This window comes from Poecilia mexicana, unplaced genomic scaffold, assembly GCF_051168715.1.
Source record: "Poecilia mexicana isolate PSO_F unplaced genomic scaffold, ASM5116871v1 scaffold_12, whole genome shotgun sequence".
Classification (NCBI taxonomy): Eukaryota; Metazoa; Chordata; class Actinopteri; order Cyprinodontiformes; family Poeciliidae; genus Poecilia; species Poecilia mexicana.
The window spans coordinates 9,659,315-9,676,916 of NW_028263381.1; the positions used below are offsets into that span (position 1 = coordinate 9,659,315).

Here is a 17,602-nt window from a genome sequence, read left to right on the forward strand (position 1 = left end):
TTTGTCATTGTTAAGTTTCTCTCTGAAATATAAAACAAAATTGGTATCACTGAGAAATCAGTGGATAAAACGGTGCTAAATTCAACTTTGAACCAGAGTACCAGTTATATTCTGTCAGTAGTTCATCTTGACATTTAAATAACTGAGTCTGCCTAACAGGACTTCCTGTACAGAGCACTAAAACCCAAAGTTAAAATGTAATTACATACATAGTTGACTTGCGCAATAAAGTCTCATAAAATTACACATTAACATTTTTGCACCTTGGCATAAGTCTTTACAGTATATCCGAGTTGTGTCTGCAAATTCCTGCGAGCGATTGTAAAAATGAGGAAACCTGAAACGAGGTCATGAAACTAACCTGAATTACACTCGCATGAAAAGGAGGATACTGAAGGAAGCAACAATCATTACTGTTTCTGTACATGTAACATCTTTGCAAAAACTTTTTCTTTATAATTACAATTTGGGATGTTCAAAAAATTAAGTCACAAAACATCAACAGCAATTTGGTTATTTATTTCAAAAGAGTGTAAGATAATGTACATTTGCACACAAATACATGAAAATAGAAAGTTAACATGCCATTTAACGGATGTACAATATTATTTGACCCAGTCGAAGGTACATTTCTGTGATGGCCGTCGGAGCCAGCATGAGCGCCTCCTGCTTGTCCTACTTGTACTGCTTCTTCTTCTTCAGGAGGGCGGCCTGGAGCGCGAGCTGGATGAAAAAAAAAATAATAATAATAATTGCAATTCCAAAAGTCAAAATATTTCTCTCCTTCCAGCCAAAACAGGTGATTTAGCCATAGTGAAATAAAAAATTATATATATTTTGAGCTACCTGTTTCTCTCTGAAGGAGCGTTTGCCTTTTGTTCTGACGTTCTGACTGTGTCTCATCATCATGAAGTTCTTCTTCCTCCTCTTTTCCTTGTTGCTGGTGCTGGCATGCGGGTTCAGCTTGGTCCGCTTCTTCATAAATTCCTTTCGATCCGTTCGTCCGGCCTAGACAGCAAACGTACCTTTAGTGGTCATCGATAACTGCTTATTGAATCCGGAGTAATCCAGTTACTCCGGATTCGGTGTAAAATTTGAAAGCAGGCGTAAGACGTTACCATGGCTGTTGCAAGTCGGGTTTCTTTGTCTGATTTTGGTTTTTTGTGCAGTTTCTCGATGTGTCTCAGCGTCAGCAGCTCCCCTCTGAAATGTTGACGAAAAAGAGAAAAAAAAAATATTTCAATATTTTTGCTCTGTTGTTTTCTGAGCTGCAAAAAGAAACAAAAAAAACAAAAACAAATCTAGGTTAGTAAATCCACATGTTAACAGCAAACAGATGATAAACTCTAAAATAATATTTTTTTCTTCAATACGTAAAATCAAGATCATTTTATAGATTATTATAAAACCCTGCTTTACAGTAATGGTTTTCTCACACAGTGTGAATATAAAATCCTAATATATAAAAAAAAAAAAAAAAACGGATCAAGACTCAAAGTAAGAAGGTTAGACAGAACTCTGTTGAATGCTGTTTATTTTCTTTGTATATTATTGAGATTCTTGAACAGAACTAGGTTAAAATCTGTTATCAGAAGGTCAAAAAACAAAAAAGATTTTAAGTCAGATACAAAATTTTAAAAGGCAGAACTTAAATATTGTTCTGCTTTGTGTTACTCACTTATCCTCTTCATTGTCACTGTCTGCCATTTTCCTCTTCTGACCCTTCCCTGGAGCAGCGTTGACCTCCTTTGCCATTTGGGCCAGGCGGATTTTCTTGAAGTCGTCCTGAGTGAGGAGCCGGCTGCCACTGACCGCCGCTGCCTTCACTTTTCTCTCTTCAGCCGGAATACTCTGGAGTTTCTCAGCCTTGGAGAAATGTCGGAAGTGCTTAAAATGAATTCAAATCGCCAGGTTTCTGCAGCCTGACTGGTTGTGTGTCCCACTTCTCACCACTTCTCCTGCGTCTTCATCAGATGAGTGGTGAACGTCAACCCACTCTCCGTCCTCGTCGTCGTCACTGATGCTAGCGCTCTCCCAACCATCTGATGAATTGTAGGGAACAACATCGCCGGTAAAATCAAAAATCTCTCAAGCGTGTGCAGGACAACACTGGATGCCATTTCTATATTAACCACTAGTTCCTGAGTGCAACAGCAGCTGACCTTCCTCTTCCTCTTTGTTTTCCTCCTCCACCTCCAGGACCTCAGCTCCGGGAATGTAGTCTTTAGCCTCAAGCTCTCCATAGTCTTTTATTTTGGCCTCTGTGGAGGCTTCTGTTGGCCTCCCCTACACAACAGATTTGATTTTGTTATAGATACTCAACTTATTTTTAGGGCTAAGAGCTGAAAAAGCAGCAATGGAACAAGTTTTCCAACTTATTTTTTTTTTTTAGCATGCATTATAAATTCAATGTGATGTTGTGTTGTCCCTCTTGTTCCTTACTGAGTACACTGTATTGGGCTAATGAGCGTCAGGGTTTGACACACTTAATGAGCTCACCCTGTCCTTTTTGTGCAGCAACTGTGGATTGAGATTTCTGAACAGTTGAATCAATCCTCTGGCAGACATCATTACATCTGAAAATGCAGCATAAGACAGTGTGAATAGAATAGGAAATTGTATTAAAAAAAACAAAACAAAACAATTTCATAAATAAATAGAAGAAAATCTGCTCACTCTTGTCCTTGTGGGTCTTGTACTGAGCCAAGTCCTGCAGCAGATCCTCATTGATGGCGAGAGGGCAGCGGCCTGCCACCTCTCTGATGGCGTTGATGCTAAAAAGTGCAAATATGATCCATCTCTCAAATGTGTCAATAAGCTTGGTGCATTACTGTGTGCATCCTTAAATTAAAACTATGGCAAAGCATATCAGAGATGACTGACATCGCTAAGACCTCATTGGTTGCTTCTAGACAGCACTGGGAGAACTGGGAGAAGGCAGAGGACTTAATCTTTTCACAGATTATCTGTCTCATATGTAAAAAAAAAAAAAAAAAAAAAAAAAAAAAAATATATATATATATATATATATATATATATATATATATATATATATATATATATATATATATATATATATATATAAGTTACATACTTTTACTTTAAGGGGTGCATACTTAAAGCTAAAACCAAACAACTAAAATTATTTTTCCCTTTAGGATTAGTTATGACTTAGCTAACTGTTCAGGAAATACGTAAATATAAATATGGAGGAAATTAGACTAAACATCGTCTAATTTTATTTATTCATTTTATTTTTTGCATCACAAAAACCTGACAGTTTAACAGAGTTGTCCACAAAGAGGTGAAAAAGGACATTATTTGAGCATTTATTAACTTCTTACCCGACAGTCATGACCTCCCCAGAGTTCCTGTCTGTCACAAAGTTGTTGGCGATAGTCATGATCACAGGCTCAATGACCTGCAGGAAGCAGCACACACAAACAATCTCACACCCTGATGTGTAATCTTTGTAAATCGCAGCGTGAGATTAGGACGTACCTCAGGTGGAACCAGCTGGTGCGAAGCCTGGGCAGCACACAGCAGAATCTTTGTAACCTCTGCAGAGACCGCAGCGCACCGTTACGAAAAATCCCCGAAAAACGAAGCGCAGCTTGACACCGAGCGACACTTACCCCTCTGATGCGGCTGCAGAAACCTCTGGATGAAGGGGTAGAAATTGAAGAGGAAGAGCTGCAGAAGCCAAACAGTAAAAGTGATTACACTGATATTTGTCATTTCATAAGATGTCGGAGACGCGCTGAATCGAAAACGAAACCGACCTCATGGATTCCGACCAGACGAGAGATGAGCTCCATCATCATAATCTTCACCTCAAAGCGCTCCTTGGAGCTTTCCAGCTGCTTCAAGAGCTTCTCTGAGAAATCTTGATCAAAAGATTGACTTGATGGTTAGCCGCTCGGTAAACTAGAACGCCAATCAGTGCATAAGAGTACAGAGACAGTAGGCGAGCGTACCTTGAGGATCGTGAATGAGGTGGATCGCCGAAAAATTGAAGACTTCGGGCTTCTTCTTTTTCTTATGTTTCTGCAGGGAGTTTAGAAAAAAATGACACCAAATTAACAGTCAAACGGCAACAACATGTGTAAATGAAACGCATGTTTGTGGTCAGGATTAAATTAGGACACCCCTGTGTTTATTCCAACTTAAAATGGAAGCACTCATAGTTGCATAGTACACAAGGTGCACATCAATGCTGAGTATTTTGAATGAGAATTGTCCTGACTGAAGAGCAAAGATATAATACGTGCTTCTGTGTTTTCACGACACTGCTACCTTGAGGACTTTCATCGCTTTTTCCAGCTTCTTCTTGTTTTTGGTGTTTTTTTTGCCTGTCGAGTATTTCACCATCAGGTCTCTTGCAGATGTACCTTCGTTCTAAAAAAAAAAAAAAAAAAAAAGAAAAAAAGAGATTTTTTTTTTTTTTTTTACTTTGAGGCTTCAGAGACGGTCTCACCTGCACAGGTGACCACCTCGTGTGTCAAACTTGCCTCGGATTCCGAATCGCTCTCGTTTTTTTCATCTTCGTCTTTGCCCAGGAAGAACTTTAGGCCTCCGACAATAATCTAGCGGAGAGGCACGTCATGTTTATTTATTTCTCGGTACAGATTGTGAAATGTATTCCTTGCCCCTAAATGAAAAGCCTACCTTTGTCACCTTGGAGAAGCATGCCGTTGTAATGACGTTAACCGTTTTGGCATCATTCCTGAGTAGGAATACAATCAGGTTATGAGACACAGCAATTCACAAGGAACGTCCGGGTTTCACGGATCTTATATGAAACCCACCATATGTTCCTCTTGTAAAGCTCAGCCATGACGTCTAAGGAGATCTTGGCCGCTATGGGGTTACTGTCTCTCAGCATTGTGTACATAAAGTTCTGCAGGGTCTGTAATGAAGCACAATACAACAGGGATGATCACTTTAAGCTGGATGATCAGAGAAAATTGACACAGACTCAGATACACTCAACTTACCGTGTTGATCTTGTTGTTTTTGTGCTTTGCGTTGATGTTTTTGATATCTGTCACGATGTGTGTGTAAAGAGTCTGAGGATAAAAAAAATATATATACATTTCCATTTCACACATATGCATTACTCATGTTAGTCTGAGGGGTGGGCATCTATCGCATCGTTTATCATTTATGGTGGTACATTTTTTTAAACGTAAGATTTATTTTTTTCCATTGTAGGGGTTGTTATTTTTACATTTCTTCCCCACTGTTTATTTAATGGGAGTATTAAAAAAAAAAATCAATGAATTTGAATGATTAAAAAATCACTGCTATCCTAAAGAAGCATATTACAAATGGGTATGTTTTTCAAGAGTAGTATTTGTGTTTGTGGGGCTGTAAGCACTACGCCATGCAGTCACAGCCAGACAGTTCCCTAAAAAAAGAAGTAATATATAGCTATCACTGTTACTTTTATTGGGGCATGCCATTAGCAATGCATAAGGAGAGCAGTGACTGACCTGCAATAGGTGCCTGCATTGCATGGCAGGCACCTATTGTTCTTCACCTAATAGAATGTCTCGCAGGTCAGTCACTGCCTCCATGCATTGCATGGCAGGCACCTATTGTTCTTCACCTAATAGAATGTCTCTTTATTATAGATTATTTATTTTTCTTCCATCACCTTTAATGCGGCTCGTACCTCTGCGTGTACCCCCACAAAAGTGGTATCAAATCGTGCGGCTTGATGCCGAGAAGGGAGCTATTATTTTTATTGGGGATCGGAGTTACGACGGCGACATAAAAAGTGAAAAACGAGCGAAATTTCCAACTGCCGAAACGCAGAGTGTAACTGACACCAACTGCCGCTTTTTTAGAGTGAGAAAAAGAGTGGAATTTTGACCCCAAAATCATTTTGAAATCGCTCTCATGGGTGCAAAAATTGCTCTATCGGTATTAAAGTCGGTCATGACATTGATACGTATGCCTGCTCCGGTAAAATGTTTTCAAAATTTCCCTAGGGCTTACGGTTTTCGGTCCAGGTGCTTCGGAGCAAAGTTTTGGGACAGGACTAACTGACGCTCCTCCCCAGGGTTTTACATACATTTCTGAAAAAGTTTTGAGCTCAGCACACACCATTTTTCTCTCATCACTGCAATTACTGTGAATGAGCTACAGATATGAATCGCGGTACTAAATGAGACGACAAATAGCCCTCTCATATGCTTCAAACGGTTTTTGGATCGGCCTTACGGATCCTGAACGGGAAGCAGTTGTTCGGACTGCTTTTTTCATTAAAACTGACTGGGTGTCTCATAAAGATAGATAAGTCTGACACACACGCAGGGCAGTTTCATCACTATAGCAACAGAATACAGTGGAAGGCACAGCTGCTGGTTTGGACTACAAAGACTCTGTAGTTCTAAATAAGGTGGAACACTTTAATACAGAGGGCAGAGCAGAAGGTCAGAACTACAACATGGTGGAACAGAGGAGGGCTGAGCTGGCAGTTAGAACTACCTCCTGTTTTTGGCATTAGACAGGTAGATTAACCAAACCACTGTTACACATTGGTTATGAAAATGACGTTTACTGAAAGTTTCAAAATAAGACTCTGCAAATTCCACTCACGAAAGTGCACTGCCATAGGCAGTGCAATAATATAAATCTTTTTTTGTGTTTGTTTTCTCAGGATAGTGAACTGCCTTGCGCAGCAAGGCAGTTCATTAACATTAGCATGTCATGGGTCTCTAAGATTGAAATCCTTCCCCAGCTTTCTGTCTCACACACACAGCAGTTGGCTGAGGGCCAATCGCTATAGCAACAGAATCCAGAGAAAGGCAGATCTGCTGGTTTGGACTACAAACCAGCAGCCATAACTGCCATAACTGTAGTTCTATCTATGGCCAAGACTCAGTTAAAACAGAGGCCTGAGCAGCATGTCAGAACTACAACATGGCGGAACACTCAATTATTACAGAGGAGGAGTTGGCTGGTATTATAAACTACTTGTGCTTTGAACATTATATAACTGATTTAACCTGATCACTATTACACATGAAATTAGTGTGGCAATTTCAAATGAAGCTTATTGAAAATTTTCAAAATAAAAGCCTTGACAATTTTTACATCATGTAATTGCTCTTTTTAGATACATTTCTGCAAAAAGTTCTGAGCTCTGCGCACACCATTTTTCTCTCATCATTGCAATTACTGTGAATGAGCTACAGATATGAATCGCGGTACTAAATGAGACGACAAATAGCCCTCTCATATGCTTCAAACGCTTTTCGAATACGTATCACGGTTCCCGAATGGAAAGGAGTTGTTCGGACAGCTTTTGGGAGTGAAACTGGCTGGCTCAAACAGATAGAATTGTTTCTCCCCCTGTCTGGAGAAACACAGGGGGAGGCTTGATCACTATAGCAACAGAACACAGAAAAGCAGAGCTGCTCCTTAGGACTACAAAAACACCATCTTTGTAGTTCTAAACACGATGGAACACTTTACTACAGAGGCCTGAGCAGAAGGTCGGAAGGTCAACATGGTGGAACCCTCAATCATTACAAAGGAGGGCTGAGCTGGCAGTTAAGAAGTAAATAATGGTGGAACTCTGACTTATTACAGAAAGAAGGTGAGCAGAATGTTATAACTACAGACAGGGCAGAATGTTCTGGGCATTATATATGAACTGGTTTAACCCAACCACTGTTAGACATGGGATTAGTGTGGCCATTTAAAATGAAGCTTACTGAAAATTTCAAAATAAAAGCCTGAATATTCCTCTCAGGCCTTTATTATGTTTTTCTCTCAGGTTAGTGCAGAGAGAACTACAGATTTAAATCGCTGCCATCTTATATGCTTCAAAAAGTTTTCGGATTGCTCTTATGGATGCTGAACAGTAAGCCGCTTTGATCAGAAAAACTAACTGCTTCAAACAGTTAGAATTCTGTCTCTCCCTGTGTGTCTCACTAACATGATAGTTGAGCTGCTCTTTAGAACTACAATGACTGAAGGTCAGAACTACAACATGGCGGAACTCTCAGATACCACAGATTAGGGCTGAACTGGCATTTAGAACTACTTGCTGTTTTGGGCATTATATAGTTGGATTAACCCAACCACTGTTACACGTTTTATTGCTGTGGTCAATTAAAATGAAAATTTCAAAATAAAAGCCTTGATATTTTTCACATCAGCTTTGGGCTTTATGTGAAATGTTTAAACAAACTACTGTTACACATTGAATTGGTGTGGTGGTTAAAATGAAGCCTACTGAAAGTTTCAAAATAAAAGTCTGCATATTCCTCTCATGCTAGTGCAACGCCATAGGCGTTGCAATAATATTCAGCTTTTTTCAAATTTCTTTTCCTCAGGATAGTGAACTGCCTTGCTGCGCAAGGCAGTTCATTAACATTAGCACAAGTTTAGCATTTTACTGCCCCCATTAGCATTAGCCTTTTCCCTAAAGGTAGCTATTAGATAATTTTCTTACTTATTAGCGATGTTCAGTATACTGAATGGAGTAAATCAATGACAGAAAACATGCTAGTGATGCCACACATCCTACATGAATATTAGTCTTCACGCTAATATTAGCATTTTGGCTTATGCATTAATTTCAACATACTGAATGGTACAGGTGCAGTTTAGTCAACATGTTTCTGACTCACCACAGGTTATTGACTACATTGCAGCTTTCTTTAGCATTAATGCTAATTTTTTGCATCAGAAGGCTTGATTAAAAAGCGACGGGCACAGTTTGGCATGCCCCTCAAAATTTCTGCGGAATTTTCTAGTTGTTATTACAACTGTACCACAATAGGATGGCTATAACTTTATGGCCATATTGCCCACTCCTGGTTGGTCTACCACATAAACAACATCGTCGCAGTAATGAAAAACGTGAAGAGCTTTGACGGGTGTGTTGATATTTTCCATGCTGACCTTCCTGAGAAGTTTATCATGACACCGCAGCAGCTCAAAGAAGAGCTCCAGGAGGATCGTGGGGTCGATCAGATCCTTATTCCGCAGAAGAATCAGCGCCTTGCAGAAAGTCTGACAAGAGCAAAAGGACGCCATCAACAACAAGTTAAAATCTTTGTACATCTTAAAATCCCATGATGCTGCACATCATGTTTTTTATTATTATTATTATTATTTTTTTTTTTTAAAGGCCTCTCACCATTCGCAGTTCTGGCTCTATGATAGTGTGGTAGCTCCTTAATAACTCAGACAGGTCCCGGGGGAATGTGGACAGCTGCTGCGTGTAGCAGTGAGCCACCTGAAGAGCAGGGAGACATTTCAACACATTTCTACCCACTCTCTGCTGTCCACGTTGTCTCACAGTGAATGCTGCTGGGATACCTGAGACAGGAACATGACCAGCTCCGCCAGGTCCTTGTTGGCTTTGTCAGGCTGCAGCCTGAAGATCTCCACATTGGACTGATAATGGCGGTGCTGCTGGAGAAACTGGAGCAGAAGAGAAGCATTAAAAGCGATCACCACACAACTTTAACCCATGGTGGTGTGCTTTCTCCCAGCACCTACCTCATCGACATACGACTGCGGGTCTCTCTTTATGAGATTCTGAAGTTGCGGCAGGTTGTTGGGTAATTTGTTGCTTTGCCTCCCCGGCATGACCACAGATTGTTCAAACCAAGACGCGTCAAAAATTAAGGAGGAGGAAAAAAAAACTATTTTTATGAGGCAAGCGTGGCCAATGTGTACGCTGCCATTACATACAAAACACGGGGGCCGACGTCACGTCCGTCTACGCCCTCGTCATTTCCGCTTCCCGTTTACTGGACAGATTATTGACAACAGTTATATCACATAACCGAAAATACATTCCTCGAAACTTTTTTAAATCAATAGTGAGATTATTTCTAGTCAAACTAACTGTGTTGCTATGGAGATGATAATGAGATAATGGAGAAGATAATGAAATAATGACCCGTGTTCCAAAAAATAATGGGACAGTAGTGATTCTTTTTTTTTTTTTCGCATTGTGTCATATTTTAGAGAACTTTAGAACAATCAGATTTCAATATATCGTTCAAATTGACAGTGTTTGCAACCTTGAGATTGTTGCTGCCTGTTCTGTGTTTTGAGTGTGTTGAAAGTGAAGTCCCAAATCACTGTTTTAAATGTTTTACATGGAGTTATTTACTTATTTTCATTCATATTTACTTATGAAAATGTACTTATTTTCATAAGTAAATAAAGTTCTTTTATAGTGAATGTTGTACAAAAATTTTATTGACTCCAGTTAGTCTAACTATCAACATTATACATTCTTCCTGATGGATTTTGATCCATAAACTAGCCTGTGCATAATCTATGGATGATCCATATATTATTTTAGTGTGATTGTTGTTGTTTTTCCTTAGTCTAATTAGGAAAAGTAGGAGCGTGGATTTCTACTTTAAGCTATTATATTACAAATTCACTTGCCCAAATTTGACGGATTTACATACAAAATTAAACATATCTGTAAACATTTTAATGAAACCATTTTTTTCTTATGCTAAATTAAAAAGTTTTACAAAGTAGCTTCTGCTCATGAAATTATCAATTATACTATGAAAGCAAAGGAGGATTTAAATAAGTAGGCTGTGTTTTAGTTTTGCTCTGATTTAAATATTTAGCCACAAGGAGGCAATGCGGCTCAACTATAAGCATCTAAGTTTTTGACTATCCAGATCTCTCCAAGGCTTTATTGTGATGAGGATATGGTTTCCATAAATGTTGACAAATGAGAGAGAAAATCTTTATCAGTTGAATAAAATGTTTTTAGAGTGAGGCAGTAGACAGAAGCAAATATTTTTAATGTCCCGCATGAGTGAGAACTTTGTAAAAGATTTATTTTTACAATTAAGTCTAAGAAACTTTTCACCTCCATCTCAATCAGCTTTGGACATATAAATACTGACATTTCTGCCCCACTCATTTTGAAACAGCTCAGACTTTTGAAATTGGATGGTGGGTATTTGTTGAAAAGCAATTTCCTGCCCACCACAGCGACTTCATTGGATTTAGGACTTTGAATAAGTTTTGATCTAAAGTATTCTGTAACAATTCTGCAAAAGTACTACATATCCATATCTACATACATAAATATGTGTCCAAGAGTGTATTTCAAACAGAATATATATATATATATATATATATAACAGAAAATAGTTTACAGTCTGAGCAGATACAATATTGTTGATTTTTGCACTCATCCAAAAAGTAGTAATTGAATTGAATAAATATTGCTAAAATTAGAATCCCTATGCATTCTTTTGTAGCTTCAAAACACTAAGCCAGATTTTTTTTTACACCCAACTTAGACTTAATGTACTGGTAAGTCCTCCATTGTTGAACAGAAAAAATAAATTAGAAAACTGAAGGTAAAGCAGAGTTATATGGAACCCTTCAACAAATGGCCATATCAGTGAATATTAGCCAACATTTTTAGCAACAAGTTTTATTGTTCTTAATACGCATTAGCATACAGGATTCCTACATACTTTTCATGAAAAAAAATCCACTTTTCTGGACCTAATTTTCTCAATTTCAAATCATTTGCATAGACTTATATGAAATACTACAGTTCACTATAAATTTGTAGTAAATATGCCAACAACATACAGGCCTAGAAATATACATTATGCAATAAACAAGAAAATAGAAGGAGGGAACAAAGGAGAGCAGGTAGGAAACAAGGCAGGAAAGAAAGTAGGACAAAGGGCTCAAAAAAGGACAGAAGAAACTAAGACTGGATAGAAGAGGGTAGGACACAAGGAAGAAATGCAGAAAGAACTAGACAGGAATGAAGGGAGAAAAGAAAAATGACAGGAACTCTGAGGAACAAAGGAAGGACAACTTTCAGACCACAAAATAAGAAATAAGAATAATGCAAAGAAATACAAATGTTTTCAACACATTTGAACACTTGGAAAATAAAATTATATTCCATACATTTCCAGACTACAGAGGAACTCTGTGCACTGTAATTTCCAAATATTACAAAATATGCCAGAATAAATGCTTCCAATTAGCTTAAAGATAAAAAAAAAATTAAAAAAATCCATATTTTGGCACCACATAGTGGTAGAAGTCGTCAGCTACTGTCTGAACTAAAATGTTCGAATGATTGCAATCTGGTATATAGGTTTAAAATGCCTTAAAATATACAAAACTAGATCAAAGAAATATGTGTAGAATGCATCTCAATGATGCATAAAGTCTGTTGCATTGTGAAGGTCGCAATGTGCATCATTCATAGTCTTCAGACTCAAAAAGGTTTATTGTGTAAACTTGAAGTCGAACAATAACATTTCAATAGAGCACAACATACCAAGTTCAGCCCATATAACACTTTTTTTTTTAGAATGCAGTCACTTTTATGGCATCTATGTCGCAGAGATGAAGCAAACAAACAGAGTAAATACAGCAACGTTTCTTCTTCTGACATTTTGGGAGCGTGCTATCCGCTAGAGTCGTGTTTAAGGATCAAACGATTGAAGCTTGGAGTGTGACTGCAATCGTATTACATGGCATGAATGCAACCGAAACAGCTGTAAAATGCTCAACAATAAAATACGAGAAGACAAAATAAAACTTTTAATATTTGATCTTATTTAAAAGAAATTTCCCTCTACATAATATTTCAAACACATCCAGTTTAATTTTTCCATAGATTAATAATATGTACACTTTCAGTTTATCATTTGCCTCAGGCAGTATGTAATAACTGTATAATAGATTTACATAGCAAATACTGACACAGTATTCTGTCAAGGCCAGTTCAAGCATCAAAATACACATAAATGTTCCACATAAAATATAAAATCATTTCATCATCAATAATAATAAAAAAAAAATCTAAAGGAAAAATAAAACATTAACGTTCTCTTGTTTGATAGGAAATACAATCAGCAGCTTGCATAAATGCAGTGAAAAAGAGCAGCAGCTACAGAGAACAAAAAGCAAAAATAGAAAATATACTTCTTAAATGATTTATTCTCAAGGGGGCGAGGGGGAATAGATAAAGGCATTAAAAAGTAGTGTAATTTGGCCATTTTTGCCTGTATTGACTTGTTCTGCTTTGCTCCGACTAGTCACCCAGGATCTAGAAGATATGGTTGCTATCCTGAGATGTTTTCTTCTGCTTTAAGGCATCTGAGGACATAGAGAGCCACTTGATAGCAGAAAATGTACTGCTCCTATAAAAACAAAACAAGCAGTGAAAGATGAGCTAAACATCGTAGAGAAAAATATAACAAATTCAGCTACTAAATACATCAGAGATAATCACCTCTGTCTGGATCATTCCATGTCGCTGAAGTCTCATATTTCGCACAACATCTGAAATATCAAACTAAAGGAAAAAAAAAATATTTTTTTTATTAGATTACACTAATGAAATAAACCTGCCCCATGAACAAAACTTTGCACACTCACGTCTGCGTCTTTACTTATGAGGCCCAGAACCACGTCGATGCAGATGAGGGCCCCTGAGCGACCGATGCCTGCGCTGCAGTGTGTGATGATGGGTCCTGATCGATGAATGTGTCTCATGTAGGAAATAAATGTGAGCAGATGCTCGGGTTGAGAGGGCGTTCCGTGGTCAGGCCATCCGGTGTAGTTCAGGTGAGTTACAAGCTTCGTCTCATTAGTCTTAAAAGAGAAACACACGGATGTTGAAGGTCCCACTTAATCTGCCTGAGACGTAAATCAGCATAAAAATCACGCTCACCTGGACATCTTTGACCTCAATGAGGCGAATGACAAAGTGGTCCAGGTGCTGGTCTTTGACGAGCGTTATCTGCAACCTGTCGTCCACCATCTCCGCCGTCCTCGGCGTGTCCGGCCAGTACCGCTGACATTTCACTTTGCCGCTCTCGATCTCCTGAGTCATCATGGCTATCACGTTGGCATTCTGCTCCCACACCATCTGCCAAAAGTCGCCCAGCGTGGTGGGCAGAGGTCCCTGACAGGCGATGTACTTGAAGTGCTCGTTCTTCACTTGCATGTTGATGAAGTTGGCGTTGATGTATCCGCCATCTTTGCCAATAACCACACGAGTTGTGTCAACTAGAAGATACGAGTTTAGTGTTATTAGTTTTAATTGAAAAAAAAAAAAAAAAAAAAAACAAGTGGAAAAAGCTGCGATGCTTTTCTTACATGGAATAATGTTCTTGTAGCGGTTCTTCTTCTTGTTCTCCTTGGTCTGACCGACTAAGCAGTCATCAAGCGGCTGTAGATTCTGAAGATTCTAACAGATAGAAAGATAAAAACTAATGTTTTCACATTTATTTATTTTTTTTAATCAAAAATCATTTGTTGTGCTTTACTAAAACTCGGGGTGAACATCTCTAAACTTGCGAGGTGTGATAATTGGGAAAATGAGAGGATTCCAAATTAGAGTAGACAAAAATATATTTGCAGTTAGATCTTCATAAACAGAAACATATTTCTGGTTTGGTGGAGGAAATTAAAGTACTAGAAGAATAACTGACCGTGTTAAAGAATGAAATCCCACATTCTTCCGGCCAATAGACGAACCCCCTATATTCCTTAAAACAGCTCCTGTACCAGCTACTACAGGCATTTAGATCCAAACTTACTTCAAATTCTTGCAGTGGGATTTTCTGGTCCAGGAGCCCCTTTATCACACGGACTTTAGAGTGGAGATTAGTTCCTGTGTACTGGCCACCGGGAACCACTCTGACGAGGGGTAAAGTGGTCAGCTCGTCCTTAGTGATGATTGACTTGTCTGTGCGAAATAAAAAGATACATCCAAAACTAAATCATTCAGCTCTCCTTCCTGAAACCAATCAAATCCCAAGTTTCATTTATTTAAAAAAAAAAATTAAACTCTACCATCTGTTGACTGGGAGCTGATCTTTTCAATGGGGAGCTCATCACTTCCCCATGTGAAGTCTTCATCGTCTGGCTGCACTGCACTCATCTGCAGGTAGCTGCTGTTTCGAGCAGAAACGGTGCACGCATTTCAGAAAACATGGCAACACAACCTTCATTTTGCTAAAGTTTACATCCAAATCCAAACTCGTACTTTTCATTCCTTGGGTTGTCGGCGCTCTCTTCTTGCCACGTTGCTTTCCGAGAACTCTGCATGAATTAGAAACGAGCAATTTAACAATAAAGAAACATTTTAATGGCTGAGTTTTATTAAGTTTGATGTTGAATTTGTACCACAGGAGAGTCTTCAGGTAAAGAGCATCCATCACAGTCCGTGTCCTCTGAAAGCTCCGTGTCTTTCTTCTCCTCCAGAGGACCATCGTCGTAGTCTGTCAAGGAAGATTAGAAACATTAAGAGGGGAATTTTCAGTTTTTTTACCCTCCGAGTTCATTTGTTCTATTGTTTCATCTACAGTACCTATTGGCGGTATAGTAGGGACGTTGGTGGATTTCTGTTCAACCAACATCCGAAGCTTAGTGGTCACTCCACTATCCTCACTCAGATCTAAAAACGATTAAAAAAACAAAATTTAAATTCAAGTTTAGCAGCTGTTAATAAAAACCTGAAGAGCAGAACTGAAGCCCTGACTTGTACCTGTGTTACCATTACAGTTGTCAGAGTTTATAGGTAGATAGGCCAGATATGTGTTTGGGTTCTGGTCAGGTGGTCTTGAAACAATCAGATGCACCAGGCCTTTAGATTTTCGAATGGTAGTGACAGCTTTGGTGTGGGAGATATTAGTCATCAGGTCATCATTCACCTGGAAGATGAAAGACAGTCGGCCATATTAAAACCATCAAAAAAGGCTGCATGTTGTGTTTGAGGCTTCTGTGTGAAATACGTTTTCAAAAATTCAGAGAAATTTTTTTTTTATTAAAACAAGCCAAGATTATATAGGAAACAACAAAAGTCTAACAGTACTCACTTTGAGCAGCCTGTCTCCAACCTGCAGCTGTCCTGAGGACTCTGCGACGCCACCTGGAGTGATGGACTTCACAAAGATCCCCCTCTCCCCTCCAATTAGAGAGAAACCGAGACCTCCAGACGGTGGATTCTCCAGATCCAACGTTATAATCTCCTCCTACACTCACAAAAAGAAACATATGGGGTTCCCTTTAACAGAAACTCACTGTGACTCCATTTGTCAGAAACACTTCTATTCCTTGGAGCTTTTTCATATTTTGTCAGATTAAAACAATAAACTGTAATAAATTTCATTGGGTTTCATTTAAATACACCAAGATAAAGAAGTGAAAGCTCAAGGAGCCTGAAAAACTTTGAAGGACATTGTGTGGGCTTACTTACAAATAAATAACAAAAGTTAAAGTTTTACCACAAAAACTTAAAATGAGGTTCGTGGCTCACCTCTGCAGGACAAAGTCCGGCGAGATCCTCAGTGTCCCTGGAACCGTTCCTTTTAAGAAACCCTTAAAACAACAAAAAAATTGCTATTGTTACATAAAAAAAAGGCAAGATGAAATGAAGTCCCAAATAATAATAATAATAATAATAAAAGTCTTCAACATGCAATACAAACCATTCATGCCGGATGACAGCTTGGACAGGTTGTTGTCCAGAAAAGTGACATGTTTATGTTCAGGAGATACAGGCATTCCATCTCTGAGGGACAAAGAACAGAACAAGTAAAAAAAATTGTAGTTTCTGAATTTATTTTGTAGATATCACAAGTTGTCAAGATAAAACAGAACAAGCTAAACATTGGATAGATTCAACGTTGAGTGTGTGATACCTTGTGGCCTTCAGACAAAGGTCATTCAGGGAGAGCTCCAGGAGTCTGGTACTCTCACTCAGAGTTAGATCCTGGGTTGGAGCCCCATTAATGTAGTGGATAAGGTCAAGTGGTTTCAAGCTTCCCTCTTTTGAGGCTGGTGAACCTGGTATGACATCTTTTACAAATAAGACCCCATAAATGCTGTCCCTTCCCCCATCTAGGACCAATCCTAAGAAACAAAAAAAAAAGAGATAAAAGTTAATTTAGACACAGGAAGTAATTCAGAATACAAAATTTGAAGAGTCCAACAACAAATTGAACATATTTTAACGTCTAAAAGAGGGACGTTTCTTACCCAGTGGTTCTTGGCTGCTCCTGAAGCAAATATCAGGGAGCAGGTGGGCTTCCACTGGGAATTTGGGAGCTTCCAGAATCCTTCCCACCACCAAATCAACCAGAGGAGGGGCAGCACGGACTAGACTGACCACCTCAGTGTGGTTCATTGAACTCACATCTGTGTTGTTAACCTGTTGGAAGAAAAGAATGCATCCACAAAATGAAATAGTTGAAAATAAATTGAAACATCTATCCAAAACTGATACAGCAATGATCAAAACAAAACAAAAACAAAACAAAAAAAAAGATGCGACTGAATCTGAACTAATTAGAAGTTAAATTTAAGTATTTTTTTAATTCAAATGGACAAAAAAATAAATAAAAAAAGACATTGCTGTGAATTCATACTTTGATCATTCGGTCGCCAGGCCTGAGCCGTCCATCTGCTTTAGCCGGATCCTGGACAATGTCATGGATGTAACAACCTTGATCGTTGCCTTTGGTGAGGGTGAAACCAAGGCTGCCTTTTTCTGACTTCAACAAAGAAATCATCAGCTCTGCTTCCTAATAACAAAAAAAACAAC

General features: G+C 38.6%; 2 protein-coding genes across 6 annotated transcripts in view; both read right to left on the reverse strand.

The window, feature by feature from the left end:
• Window positions 1-498: 498 nt before the first annotated feature.
• Window positions 499-9,762, reverse strand: sdad1 (SDA1 domain containing 1). The gene is made up of 22 exons (XM_014987375.2): window positions 9,526-9,762; window positions 9,343-9,447; window positions 9,161-9,259; window positions 8,923-9,033; window positions 4,998-5,069; window positions 4,809-4,909; window positions 4,669-4,726; window positions 4,512-4,586; window positions 4,297-4,398; window positions 3,978-4,047; window positions 3,783-3,886; window positions 3,636-3,693; window positions 3,502-3,560; window positions 3,345-3,421; window positions 2,677-2,774; window positions 2,500-2,576; window positions 2,163-2,286; window positions 1,951-2,042; window positions 1,679-1,866; window positions 1,119-1,203; window positions 847-1,008; window positions 499-723 (listed from the first exon to the last, which is right to left on the reverse strand). Exons 1-22 carry the CDS (start codon window positions 9,613-9,615, stop codon window positions 676-678), a joined length of 2,055 nt encoding a protein of 684 aa, XP_014842861.2. The 5' UTR covers window positions 9,616-9,762; the 3' UTR covers window positions 499-675.
• A 1,671-nt stretch (window positions 9,763-11,433) lies between these two features.
• Window positions 11,434-17,602, reverse strand: part of ptpn13 (protein tyrosine phosphatase non-receptor type 13) — a 46,986-nt gene continuing 40,817 nt past the window's right edge. For 3 of the 5 annotated variants that reach the window (XM_014987378.2, XM_014987382.2, XM_014987380.2), the window contains 17 exons: window positions 17,427-17,582; window positions 17,038-17,209; window positions 16,701-16,911; window positions 16,488-16,570; window positions 16,316-16,377; window positions 15,876-16,031; window positions 15,545-15,710; window positions 15,368-15,454; window positions 15,184-15,278; window positions 15,044-15,099; window positions 14,851-14,951; window positions 14,595-14,743; window positions 14,152-14,242; window positions 13,724-14,061; window positions 13,429-13,644; window positions 13,283-13,345; window positions 11,434-13,190 (listed from right to left, as the gene is read on the reverse strand). In XM_014987378.2, the coding sequence (XP_014842864.2) occupies window positions 13,113-13,190; window positions 13,283-13,345; window positions 13,429-13,644; window positions 13,724-14,061; window positions 14,152-14,242; window positions 14,595-14,743; window positions 14,851-14,951; window positions 15,044-15,099; window positions 15,184-15,278; window positions 15,368-15,454; window positions 15,545-15,710; window positions 15,876-16,031; window positions 16,316-16,377; window positions 16,488-16,570; window positions 16,701-16,911; window positions 17,038-17,209; window positions 17,427-17,582 (2,280 nt within the window). In that variant the 3' untranslated portion in view covers window positions 11,434-13,112. The remainder of the gene's footprint in view (window positions 13,191-13,282; window positions 13,346-13,428; window positions 13,645-13,723; window positions 14,062-14,151; window positions 14,243-14,594; window positions 14,744-14,850; window positions 14,952-15,043; window positions 15,100-15,183; window positions 15,279-15,367; window positions 15,455-15,544; window positions 15,711-15,875; window positions 16,032-16,315; window positions 16,378-16,487; window positions 16,571-16,700; window positions 16,912-17,037; window positions 17,210-17,426; window positions 17,583-17,602) is intronic. The other 2 variants (XM_014987379.2, XM_014987384.2) reach the window with 1 other exon arrangement.